The 16649-nt window shown below is 37.9% G+C and overlaps 1 protein-coding gene and 1 long non-coding RNA gene across 3 annotated transcripts in view; one reads left to right on the plus strand and one right to left on the minus strand.

Moving 5' to 3' along the window:
• The window catches only part of LOC134792043 (uncharacterized), a 314893-nt gene that overhangs the window by 245912 nt on the left and 52332 nt on the right, over positions 1–16649 (minus strand). The window lies entirely within an intron of this gene.
• LOC134791997 (moesin/ezrin/radixin homolog 1) overlaps positions 1–16649 on the plus strand; it is a 91109-nt gene that overhangs the window by 7070 nt on the left and 67390 nt on the right. Inside the window, exon 1 of one of the 2 annotated variants that reach the window (XM_063763109.1) lies at positions 759–883. The exons of the other annotated variant lie outside the window; for it this stretch is intronic. Coding sequence (XP_063619179.1) covers positions 863–883 — 21 coding nt within the window. The 5' untranslated portion in view covers positions 759–862. Of the gene's footprint in view, positions 1–758; positions 884–16649 lie in introns of those variants that run through there. 2 annotated transcript variants of the gene reach the window in all.

A 16649-nucleotide genomic window follows, 5' to 3' on the forward strand; every position in this document is an offset into this window, starting at 1 on the left:
CATATGACGTCACGACCTTATTGCCCACATATTAAGGTGTATGCATATTCTTGGCATTTTGTCGTCTGTATTTATATTTTCAGACGTGACCGTACCATAAAAAATATTTTAAAATATGACGAGAAAAACCACAAACTGACAGAGACTTCGTAAGTTCTATTTATGACGATGCTCCCTTCCGCGTCACACAGACTTGCTAATTGACAGAACATAACATGTTACGTGTACCAGGGTGAAGTCACAAGATGTAAATTGTTATATTTTTTGTTCCAAGAAATTGTTAAAACTTTCTGTACTTAAAATATCTAAAAGCTCAAAGAATTCGGAGGTTTTTGTTCAAAACCTCCGAATACCTCCTACCTTTATTAGATAGAGCCGGACAGAAACTATTATATCTGATTAGAAAGAAAAGACAACAATTTCGACAATTTTATTTTCAGGCCACTATCAAATTTTAATAAAAGTAGAATACCTGTCTTGGTACACCACGATTTCAGTGGAACCCTTAGCAGAATTCAGCCGAAAGAGATCTTTCGATAAACTATTTACTGTTTCTGTTTATCAAATAAAGATGTACACTCACCTCCAGTCCTCCAATTCAAACCACAGTTGCGATCGTTAACCATCCAGTCTTTAAAAAAAAAGGCACGTGTCATCCTTCGTCATCGTCTGCCGAATTAAAAAAAGCACAGCAGGTCCTATCGCCAACCCTGCGCAGGTGCGCGGCCTTGAAGGCTCGAGCGGCGCTCGCGCATCCCCGCAAGCAATGGCCGCCAGTTCAAACTCAACCGCCGCGTCAGACAGACGCGGCTAGTGTCCTAGTGTAGTGAACTGTTGAACCAGTGCGTGTGTAACCGGCAAAATGGTGGCAGGAGGAAAACAGGTAGATTTAACTTGGTGTCGAACATCCACTATCTACAAAATGTGTTGGACTTTCTTTTTGAGAATCAGAGCGTGCGTTTTTACACACCCTAATTCTAGCTTTTTAAACGTAACGAACACCAATTTCTCGCTTCGATTATCATAAATTGTGTGTTTCAGTCATGTCGACTTTGCCCTTGTAATCTGCCATAGCAACATGTCAATAATCGTCATCACGCTAAACACTTCGTCAAACGAATATATTACTCGTACAGGTTTTCGATGATGTTGACTCAAATCATAAGCTACGGTGATGTCATCCTCGCGGATCCAAGATGGGGTCGGTTCGTTTTATTATTTACTTTGCATGGTGCAAACGGTTGTAACCGTCTTTTTTAGCGTCCCTGTCTGGCGAAGGGACGGGAGCAGGACGGGAAGAGTCCCGGTCCGAGCTTACAGCCCGGTCACAGGAAGAAGATAAACCAAACTATAATAGTCCTTAATGCTTGAACATAAAGTTCCATCTGATCTTGCAGTGATCTATAAGCTTAATTTGAGCGCTCGTTTATTTCTACAGCACTCCAGTTTATGTGCGAATCTCTACATAAATTAACCTCTGCCATTAATAAGGTTTCAATTCTAAGGATGCAAATAGATGGAAATTAAAGTCCTTGTATATAAGAAGTATTAAACCTAGTACTATTTGTCCTGTAAGAGCGTAAAACTTATATATGTAGTCATTATCACCCCCCTTTAGCAGATTACTACCTCCCACTCTTACAGTACTTACTTCAAGTAAGATCGTAAGTACCTACTAAGTTCAACTTCACCACTGCATACCTGAGTATCGTGATGTAATCCTTTTCCATATCGTTATCGCCATGGCCTCTTTTATAGCCGCAATTCTATTACACTCGAATTGTAAAATCATGATTTTATTCAATATTCCACAATCTTATCATGTAATTATCGAATTTCGAACGTGCTCAATACACGTACAATAGCGACATGAATACATTAGTAACAACTGGTAACACACGGCCTTCTGGAAATCCCTCGTATTGTAATCATCATTTACCTCATCATTAGCTTTGATCCGGCTCAAGGTTTTTGAGGCGACGTTTGTGGTAAAAAAGCTAGGTATCATCTAACTAGAAACACTAGAGAAGCTAATTAATACGTGCTCCTTAGAATTACTGAAGGCACGTTTTCTGTTTCTAATCCTGAAGGCAATTACTTGTAAAACCATTACTATGCTATATATTTTCTAATGTTAAGAGCCTTTAAATTGGCACTTAAACTCTAATAACAATATATACTATCTGAGATGGACGCCGATTATGCAAAGTAATAGATGAACAATAGTCAATTATTATTGTACTTTGATTTCTCTATGGAAAACTACTTTTTAATAACTCTCTTGGTAAATAGTCATTTAGCTGTTATAGTAAATAAACTGCGAGAGACTTGATAGGTAAGAACGTTTCCATTTATCGATCTGGTAGCTTGTCTAAAATGCCTAAACCAACAGGGTTTCGAATTTCGATCTTATTGCTTAGGATTTAGGGTTTAGTTTGTGTGTTAGTTAGATCTTTAAAGTCATAATTAACTTTCGATTCTGCAATATTTAACATAAGGGAAAGAAAACTGTTTAATTGATATTTTTTCTAAAATTCCTACTTGCAAATTGTCTTTGGACCCTATGACAGACCCTTGGGATACTCCAGATATAAACTCCATATTATAACAAATGAAAAACCTGGCCGCGTCACACGTTGTTACCGACATTATAAAAGAAGCTTTCCCAACATACGTTTTCAACGATTTTGTTCTTTCCAAACGCCAAATAAGTGAAAATTTAGTGATGATATTATCATTTGCTTAACACTGGTCAGTGATTAGTAACTTTCTTTCAGAAAGGCGCAACGGAGTTGTTATTGAATTATGACATACCACTCAAGACAGTTGTATACATGAAAGTGCTATTAGCGAAATTGGTTTATCGTTGTATCGCTAATCAACACAAGTATGCTATTTGTCACCATCTTGAAAATCCTTTACGAGCTTTGTAATATGAGTACTGTTGCCAACAACGATGTTTTTTTTACTCTTAATCAAATTGTTATTGGAATATTTGAAAAAGGAATACTCAATATTTTGGGAGTATTGACAGCATCTGACAATACTGGCATATATTTATTCCAGCAGTATTGCTACAAGGAACGTCAGCGCCTAGGTATTAACGATTTGTATATTATAGTGTTGATGTGCGTTGTCCTCTATCTCGACAAATACATAATAAGAAGACAACAATGATGTCGGAATTAACTTCCAAGAATGACCCAGACACATGCTCACATAGATCTTATCACAATGCTATAAAGTTTGACATTGGTTACTTTACCTTTTTCTGTACTTTATCGTCCGGAATGATCTTTACAAAAATATTATTCTATGAATCCCATGCGCAGCAAAAAACAGACATTGCAAAAACCGGACAATGCAATATTTTGTCATCGCTCCCCTTGAAGTCAATCTGCTTACCCTATGGATATGATATTCATAAAGCTTTATGGTCCCCTTTACTTTGCAAAAAGCGAATCTATAAATCCCTTGGTCATCTTTCATAAGCTTATCCCCTGTTTCTCCAAAGAGCAATATTTAGGGCTTAGGGCCCCTTTTACGACTTAAGTTAAGAAAGATGCTTAATATCTATCAAAATAATCCAACTGTTTTACGTACTGGTCAGAGGTCCCGGAATATAAATAAATAACATCCTTGGAAAGTTTTGCTCTTCTTTACAAAAAATTAATATGTACAATATCAGGTATTTTAATTTCGATATAATGACCCTTTGGACTTTGCAGCCAATAGAATAAACAAACCTTACTGATTGTTGCAATTGTTGCAACATCAAAATTTGCTACACGACGCATACATTTACAATGTAGACCAATTTCAGCATTATCAGGCATCGCATCGCGCTTAATTTCAATATCAGGTGTCGCGATTATGTATGTCGGTCATTTGACCACTAGACCAGAAGTTTATTTTGAACTGATCTACTAAAGTAGTTCAGTCAAAACAATAAATGTAATAAAATAATCACTCTGAACTGCCCATCCATGGACTTTATATCTTTGTAATAAGGCTTGCAAACAGTTGAGAGTGTGGACGTCTGTACGGCAACATAGTCTAAACACTGCCGTCATCGCACGTGGTACAATTTGACGGTCGACATGCTGACTGCCTATGTGGCGCCGTCGCACTCCGTTTAGCGCTGCGATTTCTACGTTTCTCTGTCTTGGCCAAGGTTCCGTTCTTTCTAAATTTTTCAACCTACGATAGAATTTCGAAGGAGGTTCTCAATTCGTTGGGATCTTTCTTATACGTTCCCCGATTTCGCGATGACGTTTACAGCATTTTGCAACTTGGAAAGTTTGAAAATTTTCGGAAGAGGTCGTAATATTTCCTTCTAATTGTGACTTCCTTGGCATGGGTCGTAGCCTCGTAGTCTGTCCACTTGTTATTGCTGTCTTTAGTTTAGATTAAGGGTCTAAGCTTCAAGCAGAGACCATGCAAGTCATTCATCATATACCTTTTTTACCTTCATTACCTAATTTTAATATTTGACATTGTAAAATCCTCCAGCTAAAGTTTTTTCTTGTTTGATTGACACTTAGCTTGACTCTTGGTTTCATTGAGTCTTTAGTTTCTAATTAAAAAAAGTGCATAAATTCTTAGTATGTAGTAGGTATATGTATGTATCAAGTAGAGCGATTATCAAGTTCGTTTATTTAAAAAAAAAATCGCTTCTATTTTATTCATTTGGCACAAAATACAAAAAACATTAATATATTCACAAAATAGTATTACACGACGTCGACCTTAGTTTTGTTTGTACTTCACCCGCGTCTGTCGTTTCCTTGAAATAACAAAAATACGATAACTTCAAAGATTCTCGGTATGTCCGTATTGGAGACTTCAAACCTGTTGGTTGCTAACTGAAGAGCCAACATAAGTATTTATTTTAAAAATAAAAGATTTCCTTGGATGTTTTTGAACCTCGATATTATATTGGAGGTTCGTTCGCGTGTAATATACCTAATTAGTTTTTTTTGGTCGTCATCATCTTCCTAATAATGTCAGCCAAAAGATAACGATTGTTGCATGCAGGCTCCTGTCAAATTAACCTACGATACTCGGTTCCTTGTTTCCCCCATCGAGATTAAGTTTTTTGGGACAACTTTTTAATTCTGATAATTTGTATTGCGTTGTAAATAATCCCTGTTCCCACACCTCAGAAAGATGGCTCAAAATTCTCCATTATACACATTGGTGTCGCTATAAAAGGCAGCTTTAATTGGCAGCGCCTATTATATCATAATTATTAATAGTTGTCATACAGCATTGTTTTCCCTTTAAAATAATGTTTAAAAAGATGTCAATGTCGCCGCCTGCCGCAGTGTGCCATGTTTTTGATGAATTATTTAAACGGACAGTAATTTTAATACACACTCACACTTCTGTTAAACGTTAAATAATAATACATATGTATGTTGTGCTGTGCTGTCAGCATCTATCGATAACTTTAACATTTAATTTCCAAAAGTGTGGAAGATAAGATAATAAATAAACAACATTAATGTCAATTTTCTTTGAAAATAGGTCGTTCATAATGACATGCCTCACTTTGTTCTATTTAAAACGGTGCAAAGTTAGCTTAGATGGACTTTACATATCTGGCAACATTCTTTAAATGGCTCCATCTACCTACGCGTCTCTTTGATCACAAACAAAACCTGACTCACGACATGTGGCCACGTGGTAAAATTCGTTACACCCCCTCGCCACCTGTCGCCGCACCTGTTCCTTCATCCCTTAGCACTATTGACCGAAAACATGCTTTATTATAAAGGGGTAAAGCTTAGAATTGATATGGTACTTAAACACCGTCCGTCCCCTCCGATCTGATTGAAAACTTAACGTAGGGCAGTGGAGGTCAGAATGTATTTGGCACATCCGACATCTACCTAATGATAGATCTCTTTTGTTTTCCAAAATATTGGATTCACGGATACTTATAGACATTCAAGACCTATTTACATATGTATAGAAATCTTCTGTAAATCAACTTTACTCAGGGCTTGGTTACTTACTAGAATCTATGACTATATCTAGAATTCCCATGAAAATATAACCTTTATAATTTACAGTTCCACACTCTGTCGTTTAAATCCGTTATCTACTTACCTACTTCATCAGAATCATCAGTCTTAAATGGATTATGAATATTATGATTGTACATTTTATCACCTTAGCTAACCTTAGATCGCATTTATTGCAAAAACCGTGACCTGAAGATGCAATTGTTCGATTAAATGCAAGCTAATTAAGCCTTTAACTTTGTGGCCAATAAGATTATAATAGCATGTTAGAATGTCATGACATTGGCCGACGTCTACCTATACTCTATCAAAGATATTAAGTATAAGTAGGTATCTTGGGTGTATATATTTTAGTTGCATACCGAGGCAAACCTATAAGTAGAGTTAGTAAGAACTTGCGTCTTTAAGTTTTAATTAAGATAACTGGACTCGTTTTTACTAAACTGGTCTTAAAAGATTTAAGTATTTTTGGATTAAATCTTAAAATCAATTTGTTGTGAAAATTTAAAAGTTTCTTTAGAAAATACTTCTCCATTTTAGACATTATTATTATAGGTAGTTTCACTAGTTTTTCTGATTTAAAGCCGTAAGGAGGTACCTTCACTTCATCGCCTGAACATTCGACTCACATACCTACATTGCCTGCTATAGGAATACAGAACATTACAAGAATGGTTAGTCGTGATAATATTACAAGTGATGTAATTAGTATAGGTACTGGGCACTCTAGGCAGCCTTGAATAGACTAATCTCCTAGTCACTTCCGAGCATGACTGTCATCACCATTACACGACATTTGCATGCGACTCTTCATTAACTGTCATGTGCATTAGATGAAACAGTCATTCAAGATGGCGCTTCTAGCTTAACGGAAAGATGATTGAATCAATTTGTAGTAATTAGCCCACAGATTACCAGTTCGCCGGCCGATATCAGCCTGTCAATTGAACGCAAAAGGTGACAGTTCCGAGCAACTGACAGGCTGATATCGTCCGGCGAACTGGTAATCCGTGGGCCCATTTACAGCAACACTCCTAACTGGCCATCTGTAGACCGTATGTCTTGCAATAACGTTTTACGAATTATGAGTTAAAAGTTTGGACGACGGTATAAATAATGGAATATTAAAGGATATGACAGAAGTTTTGACTCGTTTGTCCTCTAGCCGCCCACACGTCAAAAACTAGCCAAAACAAATGCCATTTTTGATGCGTCTAAATTACAATTTAAAATCGAATGGAACGGGTGACCTTTTTATAGGTCTCTGGGCGGCTAGAGGTTAAAACCTTAAGAACAACTTAAGGAACATGGAATGTCTCTGTCTCGTACAAACGCGTATTTTAATAGCGCAATTTTCGAAACATTTTAACAGTTCGGTAATCGGTATCAAGTCCCAGAAAAGGAATCAGAGAAGGCGTCTGTGGATTGCTCTTTGAAGTTCCAAACATTTCAATTTCATTATAAAATAAAATCTTATTAGTAAAACACGAAAATATATTGTAACCAAGCAAGAGGGCAAGGATAGCAGGAAATATATGTACAATGTAAACACACCAGCCATTGAAAGATAATTTATGAGGTTAAGAGCGCTATTACATTTCGGCGTTGAGCGAGTTTAGGTATTTTACGCGCTGCGGCAGGCCGTGCGAGCTCAGTACGCCGATCCCTTCTACCACACTCGCACTACAATGATGGATTAAACATTCTTGATCCTTCGCGAAGCATATTGAAATCAACCATAACAACACTAACTGTACTTAACTTTTAAAGTTCTAAAACTGTTATTTGGTAAGAACGAAAATACTAAATGCAGTGCAAATGTACATAGGGGCTGTTCATAAATTACGTCATCTATTTTTGACGATTTTTGACCCCCCCCACCCCTCAAATCATCCAAAAATCAAGCTTCGGATGAATCTGTTTCCTCCTACGTCATGTTACCATCATCCGATGTCCAGACCCCCCTACTCCTCCCATTTGAAACGACGTAATTTATGAATAGCCCCATACTTGTACTTATGAAGGTATATTACTCGAAAGAAATTATAGGTACCTACTCGCTTATTTACATGTTTCGTCATTGCATTTGGTACCTATAGGTTGTAAAGTTTGTATCAACGAGGGTTTAAAAACGAACTGGTACTGAGGATCTGATGATGATTAAAGTGGTCACGGATACCAATCAACCATGTAGTAACATGATTAGGCTCGTTTGATTCGTCTCAACAAGATCTTTGACACTGAAGATACACAGGGTCTGATGATGGAGCTTGAAGGTGGCCACGGGTACCAGTCTATCATGTAACTAAACAACTTCGTGTTTGGGCTCGTTTGATTCGTCTCAACAAGATCTTTGACACAAGACAGTACTCAGGGTCCGATGATGGAGCTGGAAGGTACCATTACCAATCAACCATGCAACTAAACCACATCGTGTTTAGGATCGTTTGATTCGTCTCAACAAGATCTTTGACACTAGGTGATACTCAGAGTCTGATGTTGGAGCCGGAAGGTGGTCACCGGTACCAATCAACCATGCAACTAAACCATTTCGTGTTTAGGCACGTTTTATTCATCTCAACAAGATCTTTGCCACAAGGTAGTACTCAGGGTCTGATGATGGAGCGCGAAGGTGGCGACGGGTACCTGTCTGTCATCATCAGCTCCATCATCAGACCCTGAGTAGTATCTTGTGTCAAACATCTTATTGCGACGAATCAAACGAGCCCAAACACGAAGTGGTTCAGTTACATGGTAGACTGGTACCCGTGGCCACAGTCCAGCTCCATCATCAGACCCTGAGTACTAACTTGTGTCAAAGATCTTGTTGCGACGAATCGAACGAAGCCAAACACGAAGTGGTTTAGTTGCATGGTTGATTGGTACCGGTGACCACCTTCCGGATCCATCATCAGACCCTCAGTACTACCTTGTGTCAAAGATCTTGTTGCGACAAATCAAACGAGCCCAAACACGAAGTGGTTCAGTTACATGGTAGACTGGTACCCGTGGCCACAGTCCAGCTCCATCATCAGACCCTGAGTACTAACTTGTGTCAAAGATCTTGTTGCGACGAATCGAACGAAGCCAAACACGAAGTGGTTTAGTTGCATGGTTGATTGGTACCGGTGACCACCTTCCGGATCCATCATCAGACCCTCAGTACTACCTTGTGTCAAAGATCTTGTTGCGACAAATCAAACGAGCCCAAACACGAAGTGGTTCAGTTACACGGTAGACTGGTACCCGTGGCCACCTTCCAGCTCCATCATCAGATCCTGAGTACTATCTTGTGTCCAAGGTCTTGTTGAGACGAATCAAACGAGCCTAAACACGAAGTGGTTTAGTTGCATGGTTGATTGGTACCGGTGACCACCTTCCGGCTCCAACATCAGACCCTGAGTACTATCTTGTGTCAAAGATCTTGTAGAAACGAATAAAACGAGCCTAAACACGAAGTGGTTTAGTGGCATGGTTGATTGGTACCGGTGACCACCTGCCGGCTCCATCATCAGACCCTGAGTACTATCTTGTGTCAAAGATCTTGTTGAGACGAATCAAACGAGCCTAAACACGAAGTGGTTTAGTTGCATGGTTGATTGGTACCGGTGACCACCTTCCGGCTCCAACATCAGACCCTGAGTACTATCTTGTGTCAAAGATCTTATAGAAACGAATAAAACGAGCCTAAACACGAAGTGGTTTAGTGGCATGGTTGATTGGTACAGGTGACCACCTGCCGGCTCCATCATCAGACCCTGAGTACTATCTTGTGTCAAAGATCTTGTTGAGACGAATCAAACGAGCCTAAACACGAAGTGGTTTAGTTGCATGGTTGATTGGTACCGGTGACCACCTTCCGGCTCCATCATCAGACCCTGAGTATTATCTTGTGCCAAAGATCTTGTTGAGACGAATCAAACGAGCCCAAACACGAAGTGGTTTAGTTGCATGGTTGATTGGTACCGGTGACCACCTTCCGGCTCCATCATCAGACCCTGAGTACTATCTTAAGTCAAAGATCTTGTTGAGACGAATAAAACGAGCCTAAACACGAAGTGGTTTAGTTGCATTGTTGATTGGTACTGGTGACCACCTTCCGGCTCCATCATCAGACCCTGAGTACTATCTTAAGTCAAAGATCTTGTTGAGCCGAATCAAACGAGCCCAAACACGAAGTGGTTTAGTTGCATGGTTGATTGGTACCGGTGACCACCTTCCGGCTCCATCATCAGACCCTGAGTACTATCTTGTGTCAAAGATCTTGTTGAGATGAATAAAACGAGCCTAAACACGAAGTGGTTTAGTTGCATGGTTGATTGGTACCGGTGACCACCTTCCGGCTCCATCATCAGACCCTGAGTACTATCTTGAGTCAAATAAATACATATAGAATGTCAGGTCGTTTCAAATATTTTTAATCCTGTCCGGTAGTTTATTAAACTGTACCATTATAAATTATAATACTATAAAAACAGTGCTAGGATCAAAGTCTCTCGTTGCGGTTTACACGCACACAGTATAGCGTTTTACACGGCGCCCGCCGCACACAATGATAAAAAACCTCGTCGTCGCCGTTGAAAATGTGCGGAGCCGACCGACACACGTCCTGCCTCTACAAGCTCTGCCGCGGCACTGAGCTGGCGCAGCGCGCGTCATCGGTAATATAGAGTAGTTTTCAAAAAATTGCCAAAAAATTATAGTAGAATTTCATAAACACTAATGTATACCAACAGTATAAGCAAACGTTGCAGATTGCTTGAGTATGAAAATGACTTCGATATTAAGTAGATTTTCGTAGGAATTGACACTTGTTTCGGAGAGAAAATCGAGTTCGTTTTACTTTGATTTTCTCTTTCTCAAAGGTATGTAGGAAAAATATAGTTTGATATGCCTAAAGTACAGGGTATTAGTAATACAAAATAGCCAGGTTTAGCAGAGTAAAATTCTCAACATTTCCAAATAAGAGCTCGCCATTCAGTCCTTCACGGGGTTTTTCGGAAACGACCATCAGAAAAAAAATCATTACTAATTTAATAAGTCCTTTTTCTAATATTTACAACGATATTTATAAAGATAAGAAGACGCTTTTACTGGAACAAGTACTCATTGTTTCTAATAATGAGCGCAAAGTCCTGAATTTCGTCGACTAGTATCATCAATTTTGCATTATTTCGACTTTTCTTGTAAGAGCGCTCTTAACATATGACAATACTGACATAGAAGTTGACACTTATTACCGACACTATAAAAGGCGATGTCGTGCCATGCCATAAAAGCATCACAAACAGAACTAATACAGTGTATTACCCACCCTTATAGCCTTATTCCCGTTTTGAAATCAGGGCCGGTTACCTCATCTCACAAGTCTTGTGACACGGAGAGAATGATAATGACGGGCATTAAGGGAAAGAGCATTCATGACCAACCCACTAGATGTGCTTAAATTACTGCACCCTTGAAATTAAAATTATACGAGGCCATGCACTGCGAGAATAGCGAGGGTCAGAACCTTACGGATAAACCTGGTTTTCAACAGGGTCATGATGCTCCAATCCTGAGCATTGAGGCAAGGGCTGGTAATGACCACATTTCATGTGTGTAAGAATTGTCGGAGTCAGACCAACTTATCAGGCTTTCCTTTTACATGACGACGGATCTCAGTTATAGAAATATTCCATTAGGTTAGCAAGAAACTAAACTCTTTGTAGATTTTTCGTCAACCCTATTGAGTAATTTCGTGTCGAATCAGTAGTACGGTGTGCAAGGACGAACATTGTATAATGTACATAGCAGTGAATACCGGATTGACACAAAAACGCTTTTCAAAGCAATTGTTGTTGGTTATTCATGTCATATACACGCGTAGTAGTTTTACTTTATGCATTCAGTCAGTTATCGAAATTCATTGTGTATATAAGATAGAGATAGTAGAGGTATAGATTGATAATTTTCCCACGTAATTTTTGAGATATGGCGGCAGATTTTGTAACGGCTATTAATGGCTTTCACACTCGTGACATAATCACGTGCACCCACTTTTATTATTTGGCCTGACGTTTCTAACATGGTTTTATCAGTATCTTTGATATCTGTGAAAAACACAAGAATTATCCCTATTTTTACTAAAAGAAGTTTTATAAGTTCATCAAGTAAAACACTGAATGCAACCCATTTAATAAATAACGTTAAAAATAGACAAAAACGAATGAACAAGATTAAGACATTTTAGTTTCTTAAAAAAAAAAAATTAAGTATATGAAAAATCCCGCCTAAGTATATGTAGAAAAGCGTTTCACACATAGGTATTAATAGAAGTACACATGGTCTCCAGTATGATGTCACGTTGTTTGCGCACCAAATTACGAGATGCAGCGCGCACGACCTTTTATGTCCAATGTTATCTTATGAAGTTAGGTTTTAATTAACGTTTAACAGGTTTTAGGTTAAACAGAGCGTGAAGCTTAATTGAAAGAGAAATTTTAATAAGACAGTATCAGTATATCTTTCGTCACTAAAAATATTAAATTTGTGCACCCAGAATTTATTAAGAATCCTTTTCTGGTAATAAACGTGTAAGTGCAGGGAGGATTTTTAAAAGAATCTGGCAGAGTTTCTAGTTCATATTTCTTGCCTTGTCATTAAGATAAGGTAAACTCTACGTTAATTCTTGAAAGTCCTAAAATGTTGCATCTCTCATGAGGTCCTCTTCAAATAAAAGTCATCATTCATTTCCAATAGGAAATAGATACTTAATTAGTATTTCAAAGTCCATTTGAAAGGATATGAGGAAAATTATCAACAACAATCCAGGGTATTGTTTGTTTTTAGTTCGTTAATGCAGGTACTTCCCAAGTTCTTATACCTATTATACCTAGGAAAAAACAAATTAGGCAAACTTAAGGAAAATCAAAAACAAGATAATTTTCCTTGTAAAAAACCTCGCCCGCATGGCAGTGGCAGCACCCTTGACACGGCACACTTTGGCCGCTACATAATATCATTACCATGTTCCCTTGACTCGTACGTGACAATATCATTTCACGTACTACAGTACCGGTATGTACTATCGACACAGCTGACAATACTAGTATCTTATTGCAAAGAGATAAGGCTCAGTAATGATCAGCTTGTGTTGTTAGTACTGTCCATTTTGCTGACGGAATGTACAAATTTTACATCGTGCACGAAAAGGAAAGTAAAACAGAATTTTACAAATATTAAACTCACTAAAGTGAGGAATGTGAGGCTGAGGATAGATGAATTTGTTATTGATATAATTTTACGAAAACTGTGAATGGACGGACTTGCATTAAATTAAGCTCACTAAAGCTAGCTAGAGAGGATAAAATATGGGAAGGAAGTTTGGAAGTGAAATTAACGACCAAAATTTACGCAGCAAGTGGCGGGTAAAAGTTAGATAATGTAGTGAAATTAAATGCCAGAGATTATTGCTAGGTATAATTATCTGTTGTCTCTTCATTCACAAGTAAATATACGCAAACATTGCGGTCTCATGGATATTTTTAGAAAGGATCGCATGTGGTAATCTCACGTGCTGCCATTATGTAAATCACTCCAATATCAAGTTTAATTCTGATGTCAACGAAAATCTGTAAACTATTGGAATTCTAGCATAATTTAACCCACCATTAGTAAACCTATAAATTTTATAAATAAATAAATAAATAAATATTATAGGGACATTCTTACACAAATTGACTAAGTCCCACGGAAAGCTCAAGAAGGCTTGTGTTGTGGCTTGTGTGTTTATAATGCGAAAAGATCTTGGTCCTAATCCAGCAAATTTTGTATTTCCCATTTGAGATTTTATCCCGGTTATATTTTAGAAGCTAACTTACCTTGACTCTACTACTTTAAATTTAATTATCTACTAGTATATTGACCAAGTTTTGGGGTACCCAAAAAAGGACAAATGTAATATTAACACCTTACACCTGCCGTCCGTGGAGTTCTTGTTTGAAATTGTTTGTTTAGAAAACTAACCGTTCAACAAAGATCGGAATGGTTTTCTTTCCTCTCTAACCGCCATTGAGAAAGGTATTGGCATGGCAACAATTCCACTATATCCCTTCACTACTTTCCCTCCGATAAACGCATTCACATTTTAAGACCAAACATTGTATGTGGACTCAGGGACTGTGGAATAATGTCATTTGAAAATGCTTTACCTTATTGCGATCTAAAAATGGTACGACAAAAAACTTCCTTTTTAGCAAAATGCCAGACTTAAATTCCCTTCGACCAGCTCTATACATCGACCAATATGTACATATTTTCTAGTAGCTTATTTGAGAGCCAAAATATAGTGTCTTACCCTCTTAGCTAAGACGAAGATAGTCTTAATCTTATTTATGGATTTAACTACCCATTCGCGTTAATGTCCTCCTATTTCTTCTTTATTACCGTCATTAACATCTCTAAGAGCAAAGATCACTTTTCCGACCAGTTCTTTTCAATTCCCCGCATGCTAGTGCAAACATCCGTTGCGATAAGTCTTATCACCAATTATGGTGCCAACTCACCGCCGGAGATTAAAGCAAAACCGCTTCCAAGTTACGATAAGCTCATTTCTATAATATTTAATTAACATGTGTCTCGTGAAAGTTATTGAAATTAGTTAGAAGATGATTTCTAGCTTTTAGAAATTCTGGATTTAGTAACAGAATGAAAGCCGCGTCAATAGGGAATATTACGCGAAACTGCGTAGGGGCGCCACAACCACAATTCATTACAATCTCTTGCATATTCGAGCGATAAAGAGGCAGATAACTAAAATTCGATGTTTGCGTTTCCCCTGGTAGGCCCTTTGTAAACAAACCGCCTTGTTGCATCAATGTCATATTTTACTATCTTTGAAAACTTGACAAAAAACAGTTAAGGCATAGTATGTATAAGTTACTCTATTGTTTACGATAGGCGCTAGTGCTGCACTCTGGCGGCAGACCATTACAGTAATACCCTCTATTATCATCAAGAAGGTTTTGCAACTTTTTTTGTTATTAGAGACACTAGAGAGAGTCTGGAAGACTTGCCTAGGTGGGACCTTTCCTTGGACCATGTTATTTAAAAGTGTCAAAATCATACACTGCGAAATTTTGGATTGCACCGAAAATATCCACGTTAAATGATACTTAAAATCACGAATTAGGCAGATAGCTAGAGGTATATCTGTACTTTACTAAATGACAAATGACTACTTTTGTTCTCTCATTTTAACATGACTGGCAGTGCATCTCCTTCGTATATACATATTTGTCTGAGCGAAATACGCTGCGAGTAATCTCAAAATGAGATACATAGTCGAACAGACCTCCTGCATGGTTTGATATAAAAATAACACTCAAGGCCACAGTTTCCTGGGTTCAACGTATACTTTGCCGTGACTCACTGAGGACTCAGTTTTATAATCCTTCAAAATATAATTGCGTCATGGGGATAAGAGTAATGATAGTTAAATATCTATAATACTCAACTCTTATGCGGGCTATAAGTGGATAAATGGTAAACAATAGGGGAGGAAGCAAGGCTGAATTGCGACCTCGAAATTGGTATGAATGAACGCATCGCTGCAACATGCTATGAACCGCAATATAAACCTTAAAACTATCAACGCAAGCCTTATTATCGATTAAGTTGCCATCTTGTTAAATTATGAGTCGTCGTACACCATTGTTCGGCGTCTTACTACTGATAAAATCACAGTAACTAGCGGCTGTTATTAATAATTGTTGTTATTTGCTATAATTGTCGTTTATGGCACTCTTAGTTGCGAAATGCCTTGGAAATACGCTGTCAGAAGGTATTTATTGCATGTGCTTGTGCCTCGAGGCTAATCTATCCCATCAAAATAAACTGAAATGTACATTATAAAAAATTAGAAGTGTATCAACAAAAACATGTTTGTCCTTAGCAATGACTATCACTTCAGCAAACAACAATGACATAATCTCCGGAAGATCGCATCCGCTTGGCACAGCTTCAACGTTAAAATTAACTGGACAGAGATTCGGATTTACGCGTTTATTTTTACTACCTTTTCCCGTTTTTTGTGGCCGTAACTCACTTTCTATTAACAGCTGTGTCTTATTTAGTTCTATCTATAACATCTTTATGACTTCTCAGCTTTACTCTTGTTAGCTGGTTTCATATTTGCTGTTTTGAGTACCCCTAACTCTTTTATGCTTCATTTATTGCGATAAGTTTTACAACTAGCGGTTTCTAGTCGTCAAAGTCTTGACCTCTGTAGTCGTACGAATCAATTTAGCTGTTTATGTTCCGAGGTTTAAAAGGTAATGTTCCTGGCCTTACATTACAGCCTTATGTGATGACACTGAGGTCAGTTCTTACTGTAAATTATTAGCCATGTTACGGGTGTCTGTAAAGGCTATTAGGAGCAGTCAGTGGACAAGGTGATTTATTATACCTGATTGCTAACGTAATAAAGGTTATAGACTGCTTCGATATTCTCACAAATCCTTGCTTCAATGAATTTTCATAAATTTTTTGATGCAGCCTTATGTAACATAACATTCGCATTATATAACCTTCGCTCGCACCACGTAACTAGTCAATATCTTATGCATTTTATTTGCACTA

The sequence above is a fragment of the Cydia splendana genome, chromosome 7, assembly GCF_910591565.1.
Source record: "Cydia splendana chromosome 7, ilCydSple1.2, whole genome shotgun sequence".
Taxonomy (NCBI): Eukaryota; Metazoa; Arthropoda; class Insecta; order Lepidoptera; family Tortricidae; genus Cydia; species Cydia splendana.